This window comes from Gossypium raimondii, chromosome 12, assembly GCF_025698545.1.
Source record: "Gossypium raimondii isolate GPD5lz chromosome 12, ASM2569854v1, whole genome shotgun sequence".
NCBI lineage: Eukaryota > Viridiplantae > Streptophyta > Magnoliopsida > Malvales > Malvaceae > Gossypium > Gossypium raimondii.
Window position 1 is genome coordinate 46,427,979 of NC_068576.1, and position 19,726 is coordinate 46,447,704.

A 19,726-nucleotide genomic window follows, 5' to 3' on the forward strand; every position below is an offset into this window, starting at 1 on the left:
AGAAAGAGAAAAAAAGAATCGGCAAAAAAAGTGAAATATAAAAGAAACAAGAGTCAATTTTTAAAACAAATAAATGTGGATGGTTAAATTATTAAATTTATTAGATTAAGATTAAATTAATAAAATATATAAATATTAAGGATTAAATTTATTATTATATCAATAAAAATATTAAGATATTATTTAATAAAGTATTAAAAAATTTAATCTACCGAGAATTAATATTTTCAACAACTTGTTTTTTAATCGCATTTGGTAACCCATAATGAGAACTACTAGATAGAAGTTTTTCTACAAATAATATAAAAATGGTAAGTAGATCCATCTATGTATCACTCAATAGAGAATAATACAATTCTTTTTATTTTATTTTATTCTATTTCATTTAAGATTAAGTATATTCAATATTTAATTTTAATTAATATACCAAACATGCTTTATAACTTCAATTCAGCCATTGATTTTTCAGTACTTATTTTTTAACATTTATGTTTTTCAATTTTTCAAACATAACCTAAATTGAAAAAAGTTTCTTTGGACCAAAATAGAAAAAGCTAATATTTAAGTACTAATGTGTTAGGAGCAATAATATATCACATTGTGTTATTAAAAAGAGAATATATATTCAAACTTTAAAAATATATCATTAAGAGGGACAACTATACTCTCGAGTATAAATGGTAAAATAACATGAAATATAAAATATATATTAAATTTATATTTGAGATAAAAAAAAACCCTAGGTGAACTATAAAAAGAAAAATACACGTCCGGTCTGGTCTGATCCGGTCCACAGCAAACGAACTTGGCGTTTAAATAGGAACTCCGCTAAAGCCAGACACATCGTCGGTAATAAAAAATCTCACGTTAACCTTGCGCAAATCCTAATTAAACACTTGTGAAATTATATGTTCCTATTCTTCAAGGTCCTTCTTCAATTTTCGATTCCCGCTTTAAAATTTAACATCGAATCTGAAAATTTAAAATTTCGGTTGTTTGAAACAGAGGTGGATGCATAGATGACAGATCTGATGGTTATTATTATATTTTTTAATTTGTAGAAGATGAGATGATGATGAGGAGCTTGTTATCATTGGCGACAATTTCTTCAAAGCTTTCTTTGCGATGGCTTTGTTTAAATACAATGGAGAATGGTTACAAGAGAGACGAGGCGGCTTAATCGGTGCGATTTTGAACTCGGTGGTGGCTCGAAACGAGCAGGGTTCTCGCGTAGCTCGTCGAGGAAGGAGGTTTCCTCGTAATTTGCTTAAACCTAGATTCTTCCGTTGGCTACTGCTTCTTCTCGCTGTACTCTTCTTCTGCGTTTTTGCTACATTTGTCCTTAAATTACTCTCCAACGGTCAGATTCGCAACTCTCCTTTTCGCTCATTTATTTCTTCCTAATCCTACTTTTTTCTTTTATTGGATAATTAATCTAATTGTGTTTATATAAGTTCAGGTAATGAGGAAGAAAAACATCTTCCCTTATCAGGAGAAGTACTTGAACAAGTTTCCAGCTACGATGCCCCCCTGACGCGGCCCAAAAGCAAGCGTCGTAAGCAGCGTAAGAGATTTTCTTTAGTTCTTTCTTTCTTTCCTTGGATTTCTATGCTTCTGTTTGTTGTTAAGATCATTTCAGAAAAAAAAAATTCTAATTGTTTGATGAGTGGTGGAAGATGTTTGCAAATCCATGTTAGTTTTTGGCAGTGAATTTTTATAGATTTCATCACGTTGAAAAATGGCTGATTGTTGTGCTTTATTCGTTTTTAGCTCTTCTCTCCTGAGTTACTGATCGTTTGCCGTTTGCCGTTTGCTTATGTTAAAGGTGTTACATTGTGTTCACTTTAAAAGACTGAATATTGGGGAATAATTGATTCAATTCATTGAGTAAAACTTTTAGAAAGTTACAGCCTACATAAATTATGAAAAAATATCACTAATTCTTAGGAAAATAATAATTACTGAGTACTGACAGATTTGACACCTTGCTAAGTATACAATTTACAGCTATACATGATTCTTTCCCAAACAGTTTCAATTCCCTCTACATGTTCCTTTCGAGCAATGCTGGGACAAAATCCACATAAATGATTACTGCCATGTCTTCTAGCACAATATTAGTGTCAACGCTGCATTTTGCATTTAATATACTAAACTGTTATGTTACCCTTCGTTTTCTTGTTCATGGCATGAATTGTAAACTATTCTATTGCATAAATTGCAACCTCCTAATTAAACACAAGTACACAACTTATTTTTTTTCTCAATTCTTATTGCTTTAGGAATGCACTATCTAGATCTTATGTTAACTAAATTGTCACTTGATTTATTTTACCGATATGCTTAAGTTCTTTTTCTTCTTGGCTGAAGATCTAAATCCTTACAAGTCAAAACTTAACTCTTTTGTGCAAATTATTTCTCATACATAATGCTAAACATTTTTGTTTTCAGATTTTCCATGCGAAGTTGGGCTTGCAGCAGCAGTTGATAATATTTTAGAGCCCAAGAATTATATGAATTTCACACAGTTTTCACTAGAGTATGTAGAGAGGGAGGTGACTCCACATGCCAACTCACCTCAGAGTAGATTTGGAGGGTATCAAACTCTTAATGAAAGAAAGAAATCATTCTTAGCAAGGAATCAAACTATTCACTGTGGTTTTGTGAAAGGGATGTCAAGATTATCAAGCCCTGGATTTGAATTGAGTGAAAATGATAAGGCATACATGAATACTTGTCGAGTTGCAGTATCTTCTTGCATTTTTGGAAGCTCTGACTTTCTGAGAAGACCAACTAGCAGATTGGTACATGAGCATTCCTTATCAAATCTCATTGTTTGCCTTGTATAATGCATGTAAACATGTCTAGAAGACAGAGAGAATCAGCATCTTTAGTTCAAATGTCTTGTTTTCTTCCTTGAATTTATACTTACTTTATGCATTTGCGATACATTTAGCTGTTGAATAAGAAGCCTAACCTTTTCTAAAGAATATATCTTCTACACAACTTATTTCAACCAAAGAGAGAAGAATAGATACAAACTTGAATGTTTTAAGACAGGATATGAGGGAGTTAATCCAAGTATTATCATTCGTAAAGTTAAAGTTAAATGTATCTAAAGGCTTTAAAGGGGAGGAGATACAAACCAATTTTTTTGAAACATTTATAGTTGGGAGACTTCAATCTGATGTATGAAATGTATGCAAGTGATGATTGACTTTCTAGTTTGATATTTGTCTTGTCTCTTTTTCATAAATTGCAAATCTCTCTGATGATATCCTAATCTTCACTGCCAACAACTATTTTTGGGCAGATATGTTTAGTTGGGTTTAGTTCCTGTGGTTTTTAATTACTGTTTAAAAGTTAATATAGCAGAACGAACAAGGTGATTGGTATATAGTGTTGTTTTAGTTTTAGGATAATCTGCACAACTTTCTATTCTGTCTGTGATGCTCCATATCTTTTTGTTTTTATTTTTTCAGATTAGTGAATTTTCCAAGAAAAATGTGTGTTTTGTTATGTTCGTGGATGAGCAAACGCTGTCAAAACTGTCTTCAGAAGGACATACTCCTGATGAGAAAGGACATGTTGGTCTGTGGAAAATTGTTGTTGTGAGGAACTTACCGTACTTGGACATGCGGAAAACTGGAAAGGTGCCAAAGTTTTTATCACATCGTCTTTTCCCTTCCTCTAGGTGAGATTATGTCTATAGTTTTTAAGCCTCATGCTTATCCTTCTGGGTCTTGCGTGTGATCTTTAATTAAATACTATATTTTAATGTTTATTTTCAGGTATTCAATATGGCTTGACAGTAAGATGCGACTTAATACTGACCCAATGCTTATCATTGAATTCTTTTTGTGGCGAATGAGAGCAGAGTATGCCATTTCAAACCATTATGATCGCCACTGCGTTTGGGAAGAGGTACTACAAAATAAGCGTCTTAATAAGTACAACCATACAGCCATTGATGAGCAGTTTATGTTTTACCAATCTGACGGCCTCAGAAAGTTTAACCCTTCAGACCCAAATACTCCTCTTCCAAGTTGTGCGTATCTTGGAGCCTTTTTATGTTTGAACATCAACCTTCTTATTTTTATCTTAGCTCTCTTGCGTGCCAGGAACTGATTTGTGCTCAATGTACCCTGCAGATGTACCTGAAGGTTCCTTTATCATCCGAGCTCATACACCAATGTCAAACTTATTTTCGTGCTTGTGGTTCAATGAAGTTGATCGATTTACCTCACGTGACCAACTAAGCTTTGCATATACTTATTTGAAGTTGACGAGAATGAATCCAGATAAACCATTCCATCTAAATATGTTTAAGGTGATTTTACATTTGCATATGGTATGTTATTGTATATTGTCACCGCATTGTTTGTTGTAGGGGCATGCTGTTGCTAAAATATAGTTTCTACATAGAATTTGACTGTATTTCCTTTTCAAAGCTTAGCAAAATATTATGTTTGAGGCGAACAATATGTGTTAGCAAACTCTTGTTTAATAAAATGGTTTATCTGACACCAGGGATTTGTTAAATAAGCTTCTTATTGATGACTGCTCATCGCCACTGAATCTAATTGCTTTTCAGATATTATCACTATAAAACATTATTAGGCAGGTGCCCTGATAGTCGTGTTTGCTTTGAGATTTGGTATGTCTAACTAACAAGTGTATTCTGGTTCTTGTGAAATCTTTATTGAAAGTAGCTCGCTTTGCTGGATCGTGATGATTTCTGAATCAACGGCATGCAACTTAGCATTGTGCCTTTGAAACCCTTATGCATGTAGGACTTCCAGCTGTCAGAGTAGGGCTAAAAAATTAAGACCAATTGCTCCTAGAGAATTCAAGCAACTTATTTTCCCTGACATTGTTCCAACTATATGCTGAGCCAGTATAATCAGATAATAGAAAATATGTATACTTCTTGTGTTGTACATGACATGGATCCCTGATATGCATGAATAACACATTTAAGTCATTAATCACAATGAAGGTTACTATGTTAAGGATTTATATTTGCATATATTAACTCTATGCAGGACTGTGAGCGCAGAGCACTAGCAAAATTATTCAGGCATCGGTTGTTGTCATCTCCTCCACCTCCGTGACCAGTCAGGTATGATGAAATATGGCTAATATTCCTTGTACAATTTTACCTGAATGCATTCTGATAACATAGAAGCTATGTATCAGCTCGAAGCTTAGAAGTTAATAGTTCTGTCTTAGCAGCTTTTAGGAACTGTTGTCCAATTGTAGCTAGTGATGGCATCTTCCACTTGGACTAATTTATGCCTCAATGTTGTCATTCATCTACCAAGCAAAATAGCTTTTATGAGTAAGGTCAATAGTGAATAAAGGTGAATTTGAGTCTATTTTTGTCCTTGATCCTTTTACTTTGAGTATATCTACTAGTCAAGAAAATTAGGTGCGTGAAACTAATTATGATCGTTGTTGTTTAAAGTTGATTGTGTGGTCTTCAATTTTGACTTCGAAACCTATAGGTGAAAAGCTAATTTACTATGCTGCCACAGTAAGACATGTTCAATGTAGTTTGTTTAGTGAAAATCTCTAAAATTTGACTGCATTTGGATATCATTTGCTTAGGCATCAATTTGACATTAGAGTAACTTTGTTTAGAGTATAATCAAAGCTCATACCAGCTTGCTGCTGGTAAGAGACTAATTGTATGATAAAAATTAAATGACAAACTCAAAAGGACATTTGAGAGAACATGTTTCCATAGCCATAGAAACCATTATTAATGAAGCAATAATCAGGAAGTTCTCAAATTTCCGTTTACAGATTATGCTAGTTTTCTGGGAGCATAAATGCAGTCTTTGCATTGATATCCACAGCGAAAGTCAAACACAGGGTTCTCTATGAAGTAAAACCACGATTTTTTTTTCTTCCGGGAATCTTTTTTTCATGGATTTTTCAAGCTTGACAGGAATTAGAAGCAAATCAGTTTCTTGGGATATCTACAAGTGCTTAAATTACAGTTGGCAGAGCAGAGTTCTGCTGAAGAAATGGAGCTCTTCTGGCCTTAAAAAACTATTCAATTCCTACATGCCAGGTGGAATGAGGCTTAAGTTTATAGAAGGTAGTCATAACCATGGGTTGTCTGAATGATTTGGAGATGGAAGCAGACAGTGTCACTTTGCAGGAAATAATACATCGGGGTTATCTGCCATTTTGTCTTCTTTTTCTGTAGTTCCAACCCAACTTCCTACCAAAGCTTTTCTCATAACACACTTTGTAATATCCCCTAATGTTATTTCAATTTCATATATTATATTGAAAAGTATGGCTTCTGTTGATAGCTTTTGGTTATTGTTTCGAGAAGCACCCAAAAGTATTGTCCCTTGAATTATATTTCTCAGCATACCAGACTTCACTATTGTGTGCCGTGCCTGTGCAGGCTAGTCATTTGGCTCTTTCTTTTGTTTTTCTTATTATCTTGCTGCTTGATTTTTTCAAGGGTTGGGTTATTTATCTAAGTCTAAAAGTTTATTTTGAAATTTGAAAGAATTTGTATTTAGACTCGGAAGATGGGCTTAAGCAAAAAAAAATTAAGCTAGTTTTAAATATGAGTCGAACACGAGCTTGAACATTTAAGGTTTAAAATAGGATTAACTCGGTTTGTTTTATAATTTTATAATATATTGTATCATGTTATTTCTATATCTTTATGTAATTTATAACATAAAATTAAATCTATAATAATATATAATATTATAATGTAAACTTAAAAGAAATATTAAGTTGTCTATATATAAAATTTTAATAAATGAAAAATATATAATTATTAAATTTTAAATTAAAATTATATAGTCATAATTAAATGGATTTGATTAAACATTTTAAATATAAGTGAGTGAGCAAAATTTTAAGTTCATTTTTCAAGTTGAATAAAGTTAAAGTAAGTATAAAATATGTTAATATCATATTTAAACTCGTCTCAAATATAACTCAATTCATATTAATCCATAAACATTTTTACACAAATATTTACTTTTATATCTCATCTTTTCTCTCTATATAAGTGGAAAGTGTAAACTTAAATCTTTCCAAAAAATATTGCTTATAATTAAATCATTAACTTTTAAAGTTTTAAATTTGTGATAAAATTTGTTGCAATAAAATTTTAAAACTTACAATATATCATCTATATATAGAAGTGTGGACTTCATTTTATCAATTAAAAGTGAATGATATAAATACTTTTAAACTTTTAAAATAATAAAGTTATACTTAAAAACAAGTAATTTTATTATTTTATTTAAACTTAAATTAATTAACATTTAAAAATAAAGTTGACGTCATATTAATTTACTTTAGAAGTAATAAAATTAAATTTATTTATTTAAGTTTTAAAATAATATTTTATAATTTAATTATAAATTTTCATTTAATCAACTATAAAAAATTAAATATTAAAAATTAATACAGCCACCTTCAATGTACAATTTTTATAAAATTCAAATAATTAAAAAAAAAAAACCTAAGTCGATTAAAAGGGAAAAACAAAATAAAATGAGTAGAAGAAAATATGGTGCTAACGGAAACAGTTGGAGGCCTGTCCTAGAATCGATCGCCCAAGTAGAAGGGAACACAGAGGCAGAGCAATCTGATTCAGAAAATGGAATCTTGCTTCACGAAATGTTGGCATAGCAAGGCTCTTTTCACATCACTTTATTCCCTTCGCCGTTCTTCCATCTCCATTCACTCTGGTTATTATTTTCTCTCTTTCCTTTTCTACTTCAAAAAAAAAAAAAGTACTCTTTCCTTTTGCTTTGTTTGGTCACTTTGAATTCCTTAATTTGGGACCATTTGCAGTTAGAAATTCGGTTAAAAGAGCTTACGATGGACTGCTGTTGGACGCCGCAGGCACTCTCTTGCAATTATCCAAGCCTGTAGAAGAGACTTACGCTTCTCTTGGAGCTAAACACGGTCACTTTTCATCTACCCATATTTTATGGTTGAATTTTAGAGACTTCCCATTGTGGGTTTTGCATTATTTCTTGATTTAACGCTTGAAATTTGGTTTCCTAGTGTTCAGTTTTATTCAATTTGACAATTCCCCCCTCTCTTTTAGGTCTGAAATTGAATTCAGCTGAAATAAAGAAAGGATTTAAAAGGGCTTTTGCTGCTCCCTGGCCTGATAAGCTCCGTTACGAGGTTCGTGGTTTCCTTTGTTGTTCTCTTTTATTGTGATGTGAATATTGTTTTCTCAACCGAATACTGGGGACTGGATGTGGCATTATAATATGGGAGGGATCCACATGCACACCGATGTAAAATTACTACACACTTCCATAACATTTTCTACTATTAATATTTTAACAATTCACTCATTAATGTCCGATTGATGTAGATCATGCATGTCAAGTTTAGATTGATATGATAGAGATATAGGATTGATTCGAAATTTTAGATGCATAACAAGTACAATTATAGACAAATTCAAAATATCAATCATAAAAAAATTATGAAGTACACAGGTGTAATTGGAGCTCTCCCCATAGAATGAATCTTTCATGTTTGTTCCCAATACTACTTTCACAGTCCATGCTCTGTTACATTATTATTTAGTTTAGTGAACTATTGTCTTTAAATGGTTGTGATGTATCTTTCCTCTTGTGTTGTATCATTGATAGGGGGATGGAAAGCCATTTTGGAAACTTGTTGTCTCTGAAGCCACTGGTTGTTCCAATGACGATTACTTTGAGGAAGTTTACCAGGTGATGGTTTGGGACATACTTTTCTTTTTCCACTTTTAAGTTCCTGAAGTACTACTGTACTTATGAATAGAGTTTCAAGAACTTAAGTGGCTGCTATAATTAGTGACTCTCTCAAATGCACGTAATTAGACCAGCAGTTCATTTTATGTTAAAGCTGAAGTCTGGTTTACTGCTTCTTTCAGCATTATGGAAATGGTTATGCATGGCGTCTTCCAGATGGAGCGTCTGAAACAATATGGCGTCTCAAAAATGCTGGAGGTCATATTCATCAAGTATTCCTCTTCTTTTTCTTTCACAATTAATAATGGTAATACAGATTGATCACAATAGCTTTTCCACCCACCATTTTATTTCTCATGTGGTGAGTGATGGTACAGTTAAAGTGGCTGTTGTGTCCAATTTTGACACCCGATTGAGGAAGGTATTGAAGGAACTCAATGTTATAGATCTGTAAGTATCAAGTACTGTGTTGATGCTGTTGTCTTGGCGTTTCCTAATACCGAGCCACGCATTTTAATGTATCAATTATTCATTAGGCTGCTTACAAATGTTTGCCACTTTAATCAGAAAAAACTGAACTTTCTACTTCTGTTTTCCCCCTTAATTAGTGGCGATCATATCTTTTTACTCTTAAAACTTGTTGGGATACATCTTTTGTTATACTTGACGTGGACTCGATGTTTATCTAGTTTAGTTCTTCTATGCTTTGCCTCTGATGGCTCATGAAAAGAAAAAGACGATTTAAACTTCCCTTCCATACCTCATCTTGTTTTCCACTTCTACTTTTGTGTTAGATGCCTGAAAGGAAAAAAGGGCATAGGCTTCAGCCATTCAAATCTTCCATATAATCTTCTTTACTTTTGATTTGTAACCCTCTTTTTAGTTTATTTTCAGGTTTGATGCTGTAATTATATCTTCAGAGGTTGGTTATGAAAAACCAGATGCAAGGATATTTAAAGCTGCTTTAGGTTTGTATTAAGCACCAAAGTATATCTTATTCATTGGTAAATAATACATTTAATAGTAATCATAAAGATAATAGATTTACTTCCATGCCCTGCTTTGCTAAATTTTCCATCTCTGTGATTAGCTTGGTTATCGATTTGTTTAACATATCATCTTTGTTTAGAAACTTGAGAATGACAAGTGTTATAATAGGTCTGTCTTGTGGCCTTTTGCTTAAATATCTTGATGCTACATGTTTCACTGTCAATGTATTTGCATGTTCTATGTGATGTGGAATTATGGATGCATTCACTGTTTTCTACATTTTCATGAGAAAGAGATCTACAACATTGGAGCATTTGAAGTAATAGCCATATAGGATAGCTTATGATTAATTCCATGTTTCTCCATATTGTGCTAACCATCGGGAATTTTTAATTTAATTGGTCAAGTTGATTGCTATTTGTGCTTATAATTGCATGATTAAGTATGATATTTCTTTACATACAAACACATAAATAATGGTGTGGTGCTTCAATTTGCACAACATATCCTATAGCAAACTCTTCTCCTTTTCCTTTTCCAATGGCATAACATGATTTATTTTTGAGCCCACCACACTCCATCACTATTTTACTGTACACATGGTACTTTGTCCAGTAACTTCAAAGATATGGAAAAATAAATTTACGTTTTCTCGCAATAATCCAAAGCCAAAAAGAATGATGATATATCCCTTGTCAAAGAATCTATCAAAAGATATTTGGAATTGTTGTAGATCAAATTGATGTGGAGGCTGACAAGGTGGTACATGTGGGGGATGATCTAAAGGCAGATAAAGTTGGAGCCAATGCTGTCGGGATAGACTGCTGGTGAGTTCACTTTCTTTCAGTGTGTTTAGGCTTGATGTTGTTTGAGATTGCTATCAAGATGCAACACAACAAACTTTCTTGTCCACCAAGTGCTTCATATTTGAAACTGACGGCTATTGTACTTACTTTCATCCTATATGCACATTGAGTTGAAGCAATTGGTAAAAGCATTCGTTGCTAATATGTCAATGATGAAAATATAGATGACATGGTGCATTTATCTTTATCGAGCAGGTTGTGGGGTAAAGATGTAAAGACATTCGCGGATATAGAGAAGTATATTTTCATCTCAGATCCATAAATCCTTATCTTATTATGGAAACTCAGGTAGAATTGTAGACTTGCTTGTATGGTTGTTAATCACATCCAAATTTTGTTGAGATGTTGACACTAAAATGCGCATTGAAGAGCAGAAACTGATGTTGGGAATTGGGATAGCATAGCAGTGATATTTGCTTATTTAACTGAAATAGAAATATTTGTGCTCTTAACACAGATGCCCATATTCTCTCTTGTCTGATAAAAGGGATTGCTTTCCTTTGTTGTTTTGTGCGTTTTTGTTATTATTGCTTAATTGTCATCAATCTCTTAATGCATTTGATACTTGTAATAATCATGTTTGGACAAAACTACTAGTATATCAGATAAATAACTTCTTAGAAGAAAGATGGAAGGAATAATCTTCCAAAAACCCAAATAAAATCTCCAACGTTTGTTTGAAGTTCGGTGGGAGCCATTGCATTATTATTATTATTTCAAAATAGTTATATGGTATATGATTGATAGACGTAGAGCATTAATGTTAAATTTGGTTTGGTGGACAATTCACATCATCTGAGACCCGAAATCTAAACTAGATGAGGATGATGATAATGACGACGAATTGAAAGGTTTCCTTGAAGCCACTTACCATAAGTGACAAAAACGTGTATTCTTTTTAAGTTTACACATCCGTCGCTTGTTATGTCCATCTTGATTATCTTTGGTAAAAAGAATCCCCAGACATAGATAACCCTAAGAGAAGCAGCCCAGCCCAAATAGCAAATCATGATGTGACCCAATCCTTTCTTTATTTTTCATTGTAAATTTTTTGTGGATGGTGGGGGTAAATAGATGGGAAAACCAGTGGAGGAGAGGCACGTAGGTAAAAGTTGGATAGGGATGACGTCATCCCTCAATTGTACTGTCGTGAGTGACGTGGCAGTGTCAGCCCAGTGCCCACCCACCAACTTTGCCAGACAGACTGGACCAGGACACGTTCCTCTATAACCTACCTGAATTACCATATCCATAACCACAATGGCTTCTTCTTTTTCCTTTTTGGTACAAATTTCGACATTCACTTTCTTATTGTTCCCTTTATCACTGGAAAATTCCTATAAATTTGTTATCTAAGTTTGATTTATGTATAACTCAATTATAGTTGTATTTAATTAAAATTGATTTATTATGTGTTATCATGAAGAGGCTCCTTCATCCTTATATTAAGGTGCAAATACTTTTTTTTTCTTCGAAGTTACTAGTACATATTTGGATGTCTATAAATAAAATCAATCTTTATAAATATATTTAGATCTATGCTAAAATCAATTTAAATAATCTCATTATTATTGTAAGATTAATAATCAAAATATATGCAAATCTTAACATAACCTACATATAATTCGTATAAAATTAAAATTAACTATAAAATTTCAACCACACAAGGTGTGCTTTAATTTTCATTTAAGTTTTACCTTGTACTTTTTACTCAAGTTTTACCCACTTGGGATTATTAATTACTGTACCCTAAATTTTCTTTTTCTCTCTCTTCAACTACATGTCTTTAGAAATTATTTTCGATGACATTGATTTTTTTAAATTCGAAATTTATAAACTAATCATATAAAACAGTAAAAATTTCAATGTGGTAGCTTTTTTTTTTTAATCCAATCTCTATCAAACTGCAAGACTAACGAAAAAGTCATTATTTGAAGATGCGATTATAAAGTTTGAAAAGAATATGATAAAAAGTAGATAATACCTAAAATTTAATGATTTCAAACTAAAAATGGAAAAGAAATCAAAGAAAAAGGAAAGGGCAGGAAAAAAAATGCCGACATAATATGAAATGGTGAATTTTAATTAGAATTTATCATAATGGCAAGGACATAGTCAAAGAAAATGACACACAGTGCTGAATTCTGTCAATTATGTCCAATGAAATCAATGTCACATTCATACTTATCAAACTAATGAATTTCCAAACTTGGGTTTTTGTCAGTCATTGACTAAACCCTATGTCAAGTTAATGGAATTTCAAATTTTTATGGGTAATATTTTTTTACGTCAAGTTGATTTTTGTAATATGAAAGCTTTCCTTAGTTTGGTCTAATTTTTTTTTATAAAATAACGTTGAGCCAAAACTAAATATTACATTAATTCTTCAAAGAGTTAAGATAATTTATCTTGTCTAAGCTTTGTACTGATTGTGGAGGTGCTCCAAATCATTTAATTTCTGTAAAGGTTATTGCCGTATACTTAGCAATATGATCAATAATTGTATTCTAAGACTTCAAAACGTGATAAAAAAAAATTTCAATTATGATTTAACAGACAATAAATAAGACGTAATTTTACGATATTGCTATCAATAGTTCCACCAACTAAAATCATCTCTACTAATAGAACATTATTACATTTCACTTCCAACTGAGGATATCCCTTCCCCATGATAATATTTTGCGTCAGCATCCCTCAACAGTCCTCCAATGCCCACAAATCAATCATTTCGGGACACTGTTCTATCCGTTGAGGATGTGGATAAATGAAGTAATTTCTTCAAGTAATTAATTAAAATGATAAAATAAAAAATAGGGTTAGAAGGATTAATGGGAGAAATGTTGGATGGAATTTGTAGCATCCAACATTCCGACAAATTTGTATGAATGATGGAAAAGGGTAGGCCATCAGCATCAGAGTCAAAAAAGATTGGCAAGGCACGTGACGAGAATTTTCCCAGCGTTTATAGATTTGAAGCATTTTGGTTTTACATTTGAGGATGTCAAGTCACAAAAATTAAAATTCGGTCATGAGGCAGTTCACAATTGAAATGGAATAACAATAATAGATTATTTCATACCAGGTTTTACTATTATTTCACAGAAATTTCAACCACCTCCTATGCTATAAAAATATACGAACCATTATTTGCTAATAAAAAAATCATTTTAATTTTACAATGATTTTGTTTAGGTTTCAACAAGAACGTGATTATGAATAGATTAGTGAGTGATGAATGATCGGAAAAGCATACAATTGCGTGAGAGACAATATTCATTAAAGAAAAAGAACAAACCCAATATACTCAATTTTAGTTTCTTTCATAATTATTCTGATTAGCCAACTTATTAGCAACAACAATGTGGACAAATAGTACAATCAAAGTAGTTTGCTTGAGATAAACCTGCCCAAAACAAAGCATCATGTAACACTCTATATTCAGTCTAAACATTGGATCCGAGCTACAGGATGCTACAATAGTAAATAAAAAATAATCATATACATTTTTATCAATAATAATCAGTATATAAATAAATACAAATCGAACCTAATGGTTAACATGCATTTCAAACAAATTTGAGTCTCAAATGAGCTTACGAAAGCTCTTAAACCGACTCGGAACTAAATCAATACCATTTTCAAACTTTTACAAAAGATAGGCAAAAAGACAAAACATGGGTCACATGGCCGTATGGCCAGACCATGTGATAGATTGAGGCCATGTGGTGCCATATCACACAACCATGTCCCCAAACCATGTAACAAACTGATGCCGTGTAATCTAGGGTCACATGGCAGTGTTGTCAGACCATGTAACTAATTGTGGCCGTATGAAACTAAAACCAACTTGAACAAACAGAACACACAACCGTGTCACCTACCCTTTGTGGTAGACCATGTGCAACATAAATGACCATTTTTGTGCATGTTTCATACCATCCATTCATGTAACCTATAATGCCATTTTATACCATTCAAACCTACTCCAAAACATACACATTTCAAGGCTAAAACATCAATTCACATAATCATTTAAACATACAATCAATATGCCCTCATTGACACCAACAAAGCATTAAACTCAAATCAACTACAAATCATGTCTTAACCATTTCATATCACAAACTCAACAATGCCAAACATAAACACTTACTAGTTTATAAACATAACATTATTCAAAACTTTCCATTACTATTCAAAATCTTTAGCCATTTCATGTCACAAGCTAATTCATACACATGATACTATTCAAAATACCAAACTTGGCATTAACCATACATCATATAACAAGTTACCAAAATGAATCTTAATGAAAACATAACCATGATAACACATTCAACATTTATACAAGTTTTAGCCATCCTATGTACATGCCACAAGTAACCAAGTTCAAAACATCAAAAGTCTATCGAATCAAGAGACGGTAGGTGTGTGCTTCACATTGATCCGATCGACACGTTCCAGACATTCAAAATAAATAGAAAAGTAGTAATACGAGTAAGTATTTAAAATACCTAGTAAGCTCATACAATATAAATATTTACTTACCTCAATCACTTAACACATATGTAATTCATTATTTGAAATAATTGTCCCTATCAAGGCACAATGCAACATCATTAAACACATAAGATTTTGAGCTCAAACTTTACATATAATCTCATTAGTTCATAATTCCATCAACAATTTATACTATGAACTTTCTTTTGCTAACAACTAATTGCATATAATTACATTTCCATTTTTTAATTCTACCCGATGAAACTTCGTAAAAGAACTTCATACGCAGGTGAAAGAAATAGTGCCTGACTACCCGTTTGGGTTAAACCTACATGAACAATAAATAATAGTGCCTAGTTACCCGTTAGGGTTAAACCTACACAAATAATAAATAATAGTGCCTGGTTACCCGTTAGGGTTAAACTTACACAAATAATGAATAATAGTGTTTAGTTACCTATTATGTAACAGCTCGATTTAAACTAAATCAGAACAGTGGTTTCGGAACCACAAATTCGAAATCGTAAAATTATTTTAATATTTTTTTTGGTATTTACAACATGTTTTTTTATATGTGTGAAAATTTTGTTATTTAATTTTACCGATTGGTTAGTTAATTTGATAAAACGACTAAATCGCGAAAATGCAAAAGTGGCATACTAATTGTTTAATTATTTTTTGCTATGATTAATTAAATGTGAGGTCCTTATGATATGATTAGACCATAAAGGAGATAGTGGATTTTAATGGCTTGACATTTGTGTAATTATTAATGTTTTAAAAGGTTAAAATAGTAAAAAGGTAATTGAAGTTAAATTAAAATAAAACAAAATAGGTTGTCATCTTTCTTTCATCATTTTGAACAGAAAGTAAAAGCTTGGGAAGCCATTTTTGGAGTTTTTGCATTCTACAATCTTGCATGCTTGATTAGGGTATGTTTAGAGCTCAATTTTTGATGATTTTTACGTTTTTGAGATTGTTGCTTCGTATACTAGCTAACCCGTGTTTTAATTTTTGAAATTTTTGATGATTTTGTGAAATGCCATTGATGAATATTCAAGATTTTTGATGTTTGATGATGAAAAATAAATATTTGATGTTAGATTATTATGTTTTATTAAGTGATTTTTGATAAAAATGTTTATTAAGGATTAAATTGTGAAAATTGTAAATTGAGGGGTTAAGATGTGAAATAAATAGAATTTATAGATAGCTATGGACATAGGAAAGGTTCAGCCAAGCATGAGTATATTGAAATTTTGTGTATTTTGTGTTATTTTGAAATAAGGACTAAATTGTAAAAATGTGAAATTTTGGGGGAAAAAGTGTAAACGTGCCCAAATGTGTGTTTTGGATTAAATTGAATATAGTAATGATTGAATAAGCTGAATTTGATATTATATAGATCAAGAAAAGTGGAATCCAGACCTAGATCGGGGAAAAACTAAAGTTATCGACTAAACGACTCGATTCACCGTTTTAGCATCCTAGGTAAGTTCGTACGCGTTAAACATTGTTACAATTATGCTTTTAATGCTTTGTTATTGCATAAATTGTATACACGAGAATACTGTCACGTTTAACGATAAATCAGCTATGTTTAGCACTTAGTATGAAATTCGAGATAGCTTCGACTATACGATGACAATTAGTGTATGAAACATTGAGTGTTCGATAATGTTACGAGAAGATTTAAGTTCGTTATGAATTTGCACAGGTATATACAAGTAAGTAGGAAGTTCAAATAGAAAAGGGTTTTTAATGTTCGGATATGAGTATTAAGTCATGCTACAAATGTGTTTCAAAGACATTAAAATGTGGTTATTTCGCATATTACTATAATATTCAAATGTGGCTATTTTTATATGTTATAATGCTGTCCATTTTGAGCATATTGATGCTGTCCAATTTGATGTATAATGTTGTCCATTTTGAGTATATTGATGCTGTCCAATTTGATGTATAATGCTGTCCAATTTGAGCATATTAAAGCTATCCAATTTGATGTATAATGCTATCAATTTTGAGCAAATTGATGCTGTCCAATTTGATGTATAATGCTGTTTATTTTGAGCATATTAATGCTATCCAATTTGATGTATAAATGCTGTCCAAAACAGGGTAGGTTACTTATGTTTGTATTATGTTGCATAATTAGTAATTTGTTAATGAAATAAATGTATACAAATAGATGTTTTGATATTTGCTCTCAGTATATGATATATCTTGATAAATGTTTAAAAATGTTTTTAAGTATTTGAATGATATAAAATTTTGATTAATTAAATGGTAATGAAAGGGTTGAAATTGAAACATGATTTGAAAATGTAATTTAATTAGTAAAGCATGATTGATATTTGGTGTGGATTGTTAATAACCTATGTTTTGAGAATAAATTGTTTTGATCATTAGGTGAGATAAATTAGGGTTTGTATATATATTTACATACACATGACGCATATTTATATACAACTATGGTATTTGGTTCATTTTTTTAAGTATGAGATTTCGATATTTAGTAATGCTTCGTAACCCTAATTCGGCGACAGATACGGGTTAGGGGTGTTACATTTGATTGGTATCAGAGCTATGGTTTAGTCAATTCTAGGACTAACGTAGCGCGTGTGGGTCTAGCTATACATACCATATATATAAACTGCGATAGAGTGATGATTCTTGACAATTAAAATGTGTTTTTTCTATAGTAAATGGATCCTGATCGAGCTGTAGCTGACGATGTTTAAAGTAATGCACCTGCTTCCACTCAAGGGGCAGTGCCATCTGATTCTAGAGTTGTTGTTAGTAGCCAAGAGGGAGAGGCAAAGCAAGCCTTCTTCCATGTGATGAATGAGTGGTTTTTGGAGTTCGTTCGAACGAATCCGGCTGCTCAACAACCTTCACTCTCGCTTAATCCTCTCCAAATACCTGTGATACCTCAAGCTATTGATCTGATGCGATTAAATAAGCCTCCGGTTGATAAAATTAGAAAAAAAAATAGGGCCAAAGAGTTTAGAGCTACTGTTAATGATGATGCCAAGCGAGCTGAATTCTGGCTTGATAATACGATTCGGGTGTTCGATGAATTATCTTGTACTCCTGATGAATGTATTAAATGTCCTGTATCTTTGTTGAGGGACACTGCATATTACTGGTGGAATACACTAGTATCAGTGGTTTCAAAAGAACGAGTTACTTGCGAGTTCTTTCAGACTGAATTCCGGAAGAAATATATCAGTCAGAGATTTATAGATAAAAATGCAAAGAATTTCTCGAGTTAAAACAGGGTCACATGACAGTGACAGAATATGAGTGGGAATTTGTGAGACACAACAGATATGCCCGAGAATGTGTTTTGACTGAAGCTATAATGTGTAAAAGATTTGAAGACGGTTTGAATGGAGACATTAAGTTGTTAGTCGGGATTCTAGAAATAAAAGAGTTTGTGGTACTTGTCGAGCGAGCGTGCAAAGCTGAAGAACTTGGGAAAGAGAAAAGAAAAGCTGACTTTAAAGCCAGAGATTCACGAAAAAGATCATCGAGTAAGTCATTTCAGTCAGCATCAAAGAAGTTCCGAGATGATTTTAGCCGTTCAAAGGCTACTGTGGGTTATTCTAGATGAGATCGAGACAGACCACCTGTGAGTTCGAAAGCTACTTCAATAGCTAGTGTTGGAAATGTCAGACCGAATAAACCTGAGTGTCAACAGTGCGAAAGACGGCATGTTGGTGAATGTTGGGGCAAGTATAACAATAGAATTTGCTATAAATGTGGTTCACGAGATCACTTCATTTGTAATTGCTCGGAGTTAGCTGAGAAAGATGATGTCCAGAGTACAAGGCCAAGTAACACGGCAGCTAGAGGTAGACCACCTAGAAACGCAGGAATTGTGAGTGGTAGTCAAAGAGGGATAACAGATACAGCTGTGAGGTTGGAGGCCAAAGCACCTGCTCTAGCATACGCTATTCGCACTCGCGAAGAAGCGTTGTCTCCAAACGTCATTACCGGTACTTTCACTCTCTATGATACTACTGTAATTGCATTGATTGATCCAGGGTCAACTCATTCTTATGTATGTGAGACTTTAGTATCCAGTAAGACTTTGCATGTAGAGTCTATTGAATTTGTGATTAGAGTATCGAATCCCTTAGGTGGGTGTATTTTGGTTGATAAAATATGCAAGAACTGTCCGTTGATGACTTGAGATTTCTATTTTTTGGTCAATCTGATGTTGTTGCCATTCGACGAATTCGATATAATTTTGGGTATAGATTAGTTAACACTGCATGATGCTATTGTAAACTGCAAACAGAAGACGTTTGAAGTGAAATGTCAGAATAATGAGATTATCTAGATTGAGTCAGATGATTTGAATGGTTTATCAGCAGTGATTTCTTCGATGTTAGCTAAAAAATATGTGAGAAAGGGTTGTGAAGCTTACTTTGCCTATGTACTCGACTCTAAAGTGACCGAAAAGAAGATTGAATCAGTACTAATTGTGTGTGAATATCCAGATGTGTTTCCTAAAGAGTTACCGGGTTTGCCACTGATCAGAAATGTAACACCCCCTAACCCGTATCCGTCACCGGACTAGGGTTAGGAGGCATTATTGAACAAACCACA

The 19,726-nt window shown here is 32.6% G+C and overlaps 2 protein-coding genes across 6 annotated transcripts; both read left to right on the forward strand.

Moving 5' to 3' along the window:
• Positions 1–768: 768 nt before the first annotated feature.
• LOC105764514 (probable hexosyltransferase MUCI70) lies at positions 769–6,325 on the forward strand. Of its 3 annotated transcripts, none has more exons than XM_012583112.2 (9): positions 769–849; positions 1,062–1,360; positions 1,460–1,564; positions 2,452–2,804; positions 3,483–3,694; positions 3,792–4,048; positions 4,152–4,330; positions 5,046–5,122; positions 5,809–6,325. In XM_012583112.2, exons 2-8 carry the CDS (start codon positions 1,126–1,128, stop codon positions 5,112–5,114), a joined length of 1,410 nt encoding a protein of 469 aa, XP_012438566.1. In that variant the 5' UTR covers positions 769–849; positions 1,062–1,125; the 3' UTR covers positions 5,115–5,122; positions 5,809–6,325. The 3 variants fall into 3 exon arrangements, with proteins under 3 accessions (XP_012438566.1, XP_012438565.1, XP_012438564.1); XM_012583111.2 differs by having other exon boundaries at positions 795–926; XM_012583110.2 differs by lacking the exon at positions 769–849 and having other exon boundaries at positions 856–1,360.
• Positions 6,326–7,534: 1,209 nt separating this feature from the next.
• On the forward strand, positions 7,535–11,089 carry LOC105764518 (uncharacterized). Of its 3 annotated transcripts, none has more exons than XM_052625832.1 (9): positions 7,535–7,736; positions 7,894–7,956; positions 8,102–8,184; positions 8,664–8,747; positions 8,930–9,005; positions 9,125–9,197; positions 9,642–9,715; positions 10,471–10,564; positions 10,799–11,089. In XM_052625832.1, the coding sequence occupies exons 1-9, from the start codon at positions 7,646–7,648 to the stop codon at positions 10,863–10,865; spliced, it is 705 nt and encodes a 234-aa protein (XP_052481792.1). In that variant the 5' UTR covers positions 7,535–7,645; the 3' UTR covers positions 10,866–11,089. The 3 variants fall into 3 exon arrangements, with proteins under 3 accessions (XP_052481792.1, XP_012438574.1, XP_012438573.1); XM_012583119.2 differs by having other exon boundaries at positions 7,536–7,736; positions 7,843–7,956; XM_012583120.2 differs by lacking the exon at positions 9,125–9,197 and having other exon boundaries at positions 7,843–7,956; positions 8,930–9,019; positions 9,631–9,715.
• The last annotated feature ends 8,637 nt before the right edge of the window (positions 11,090–19,726 follow it).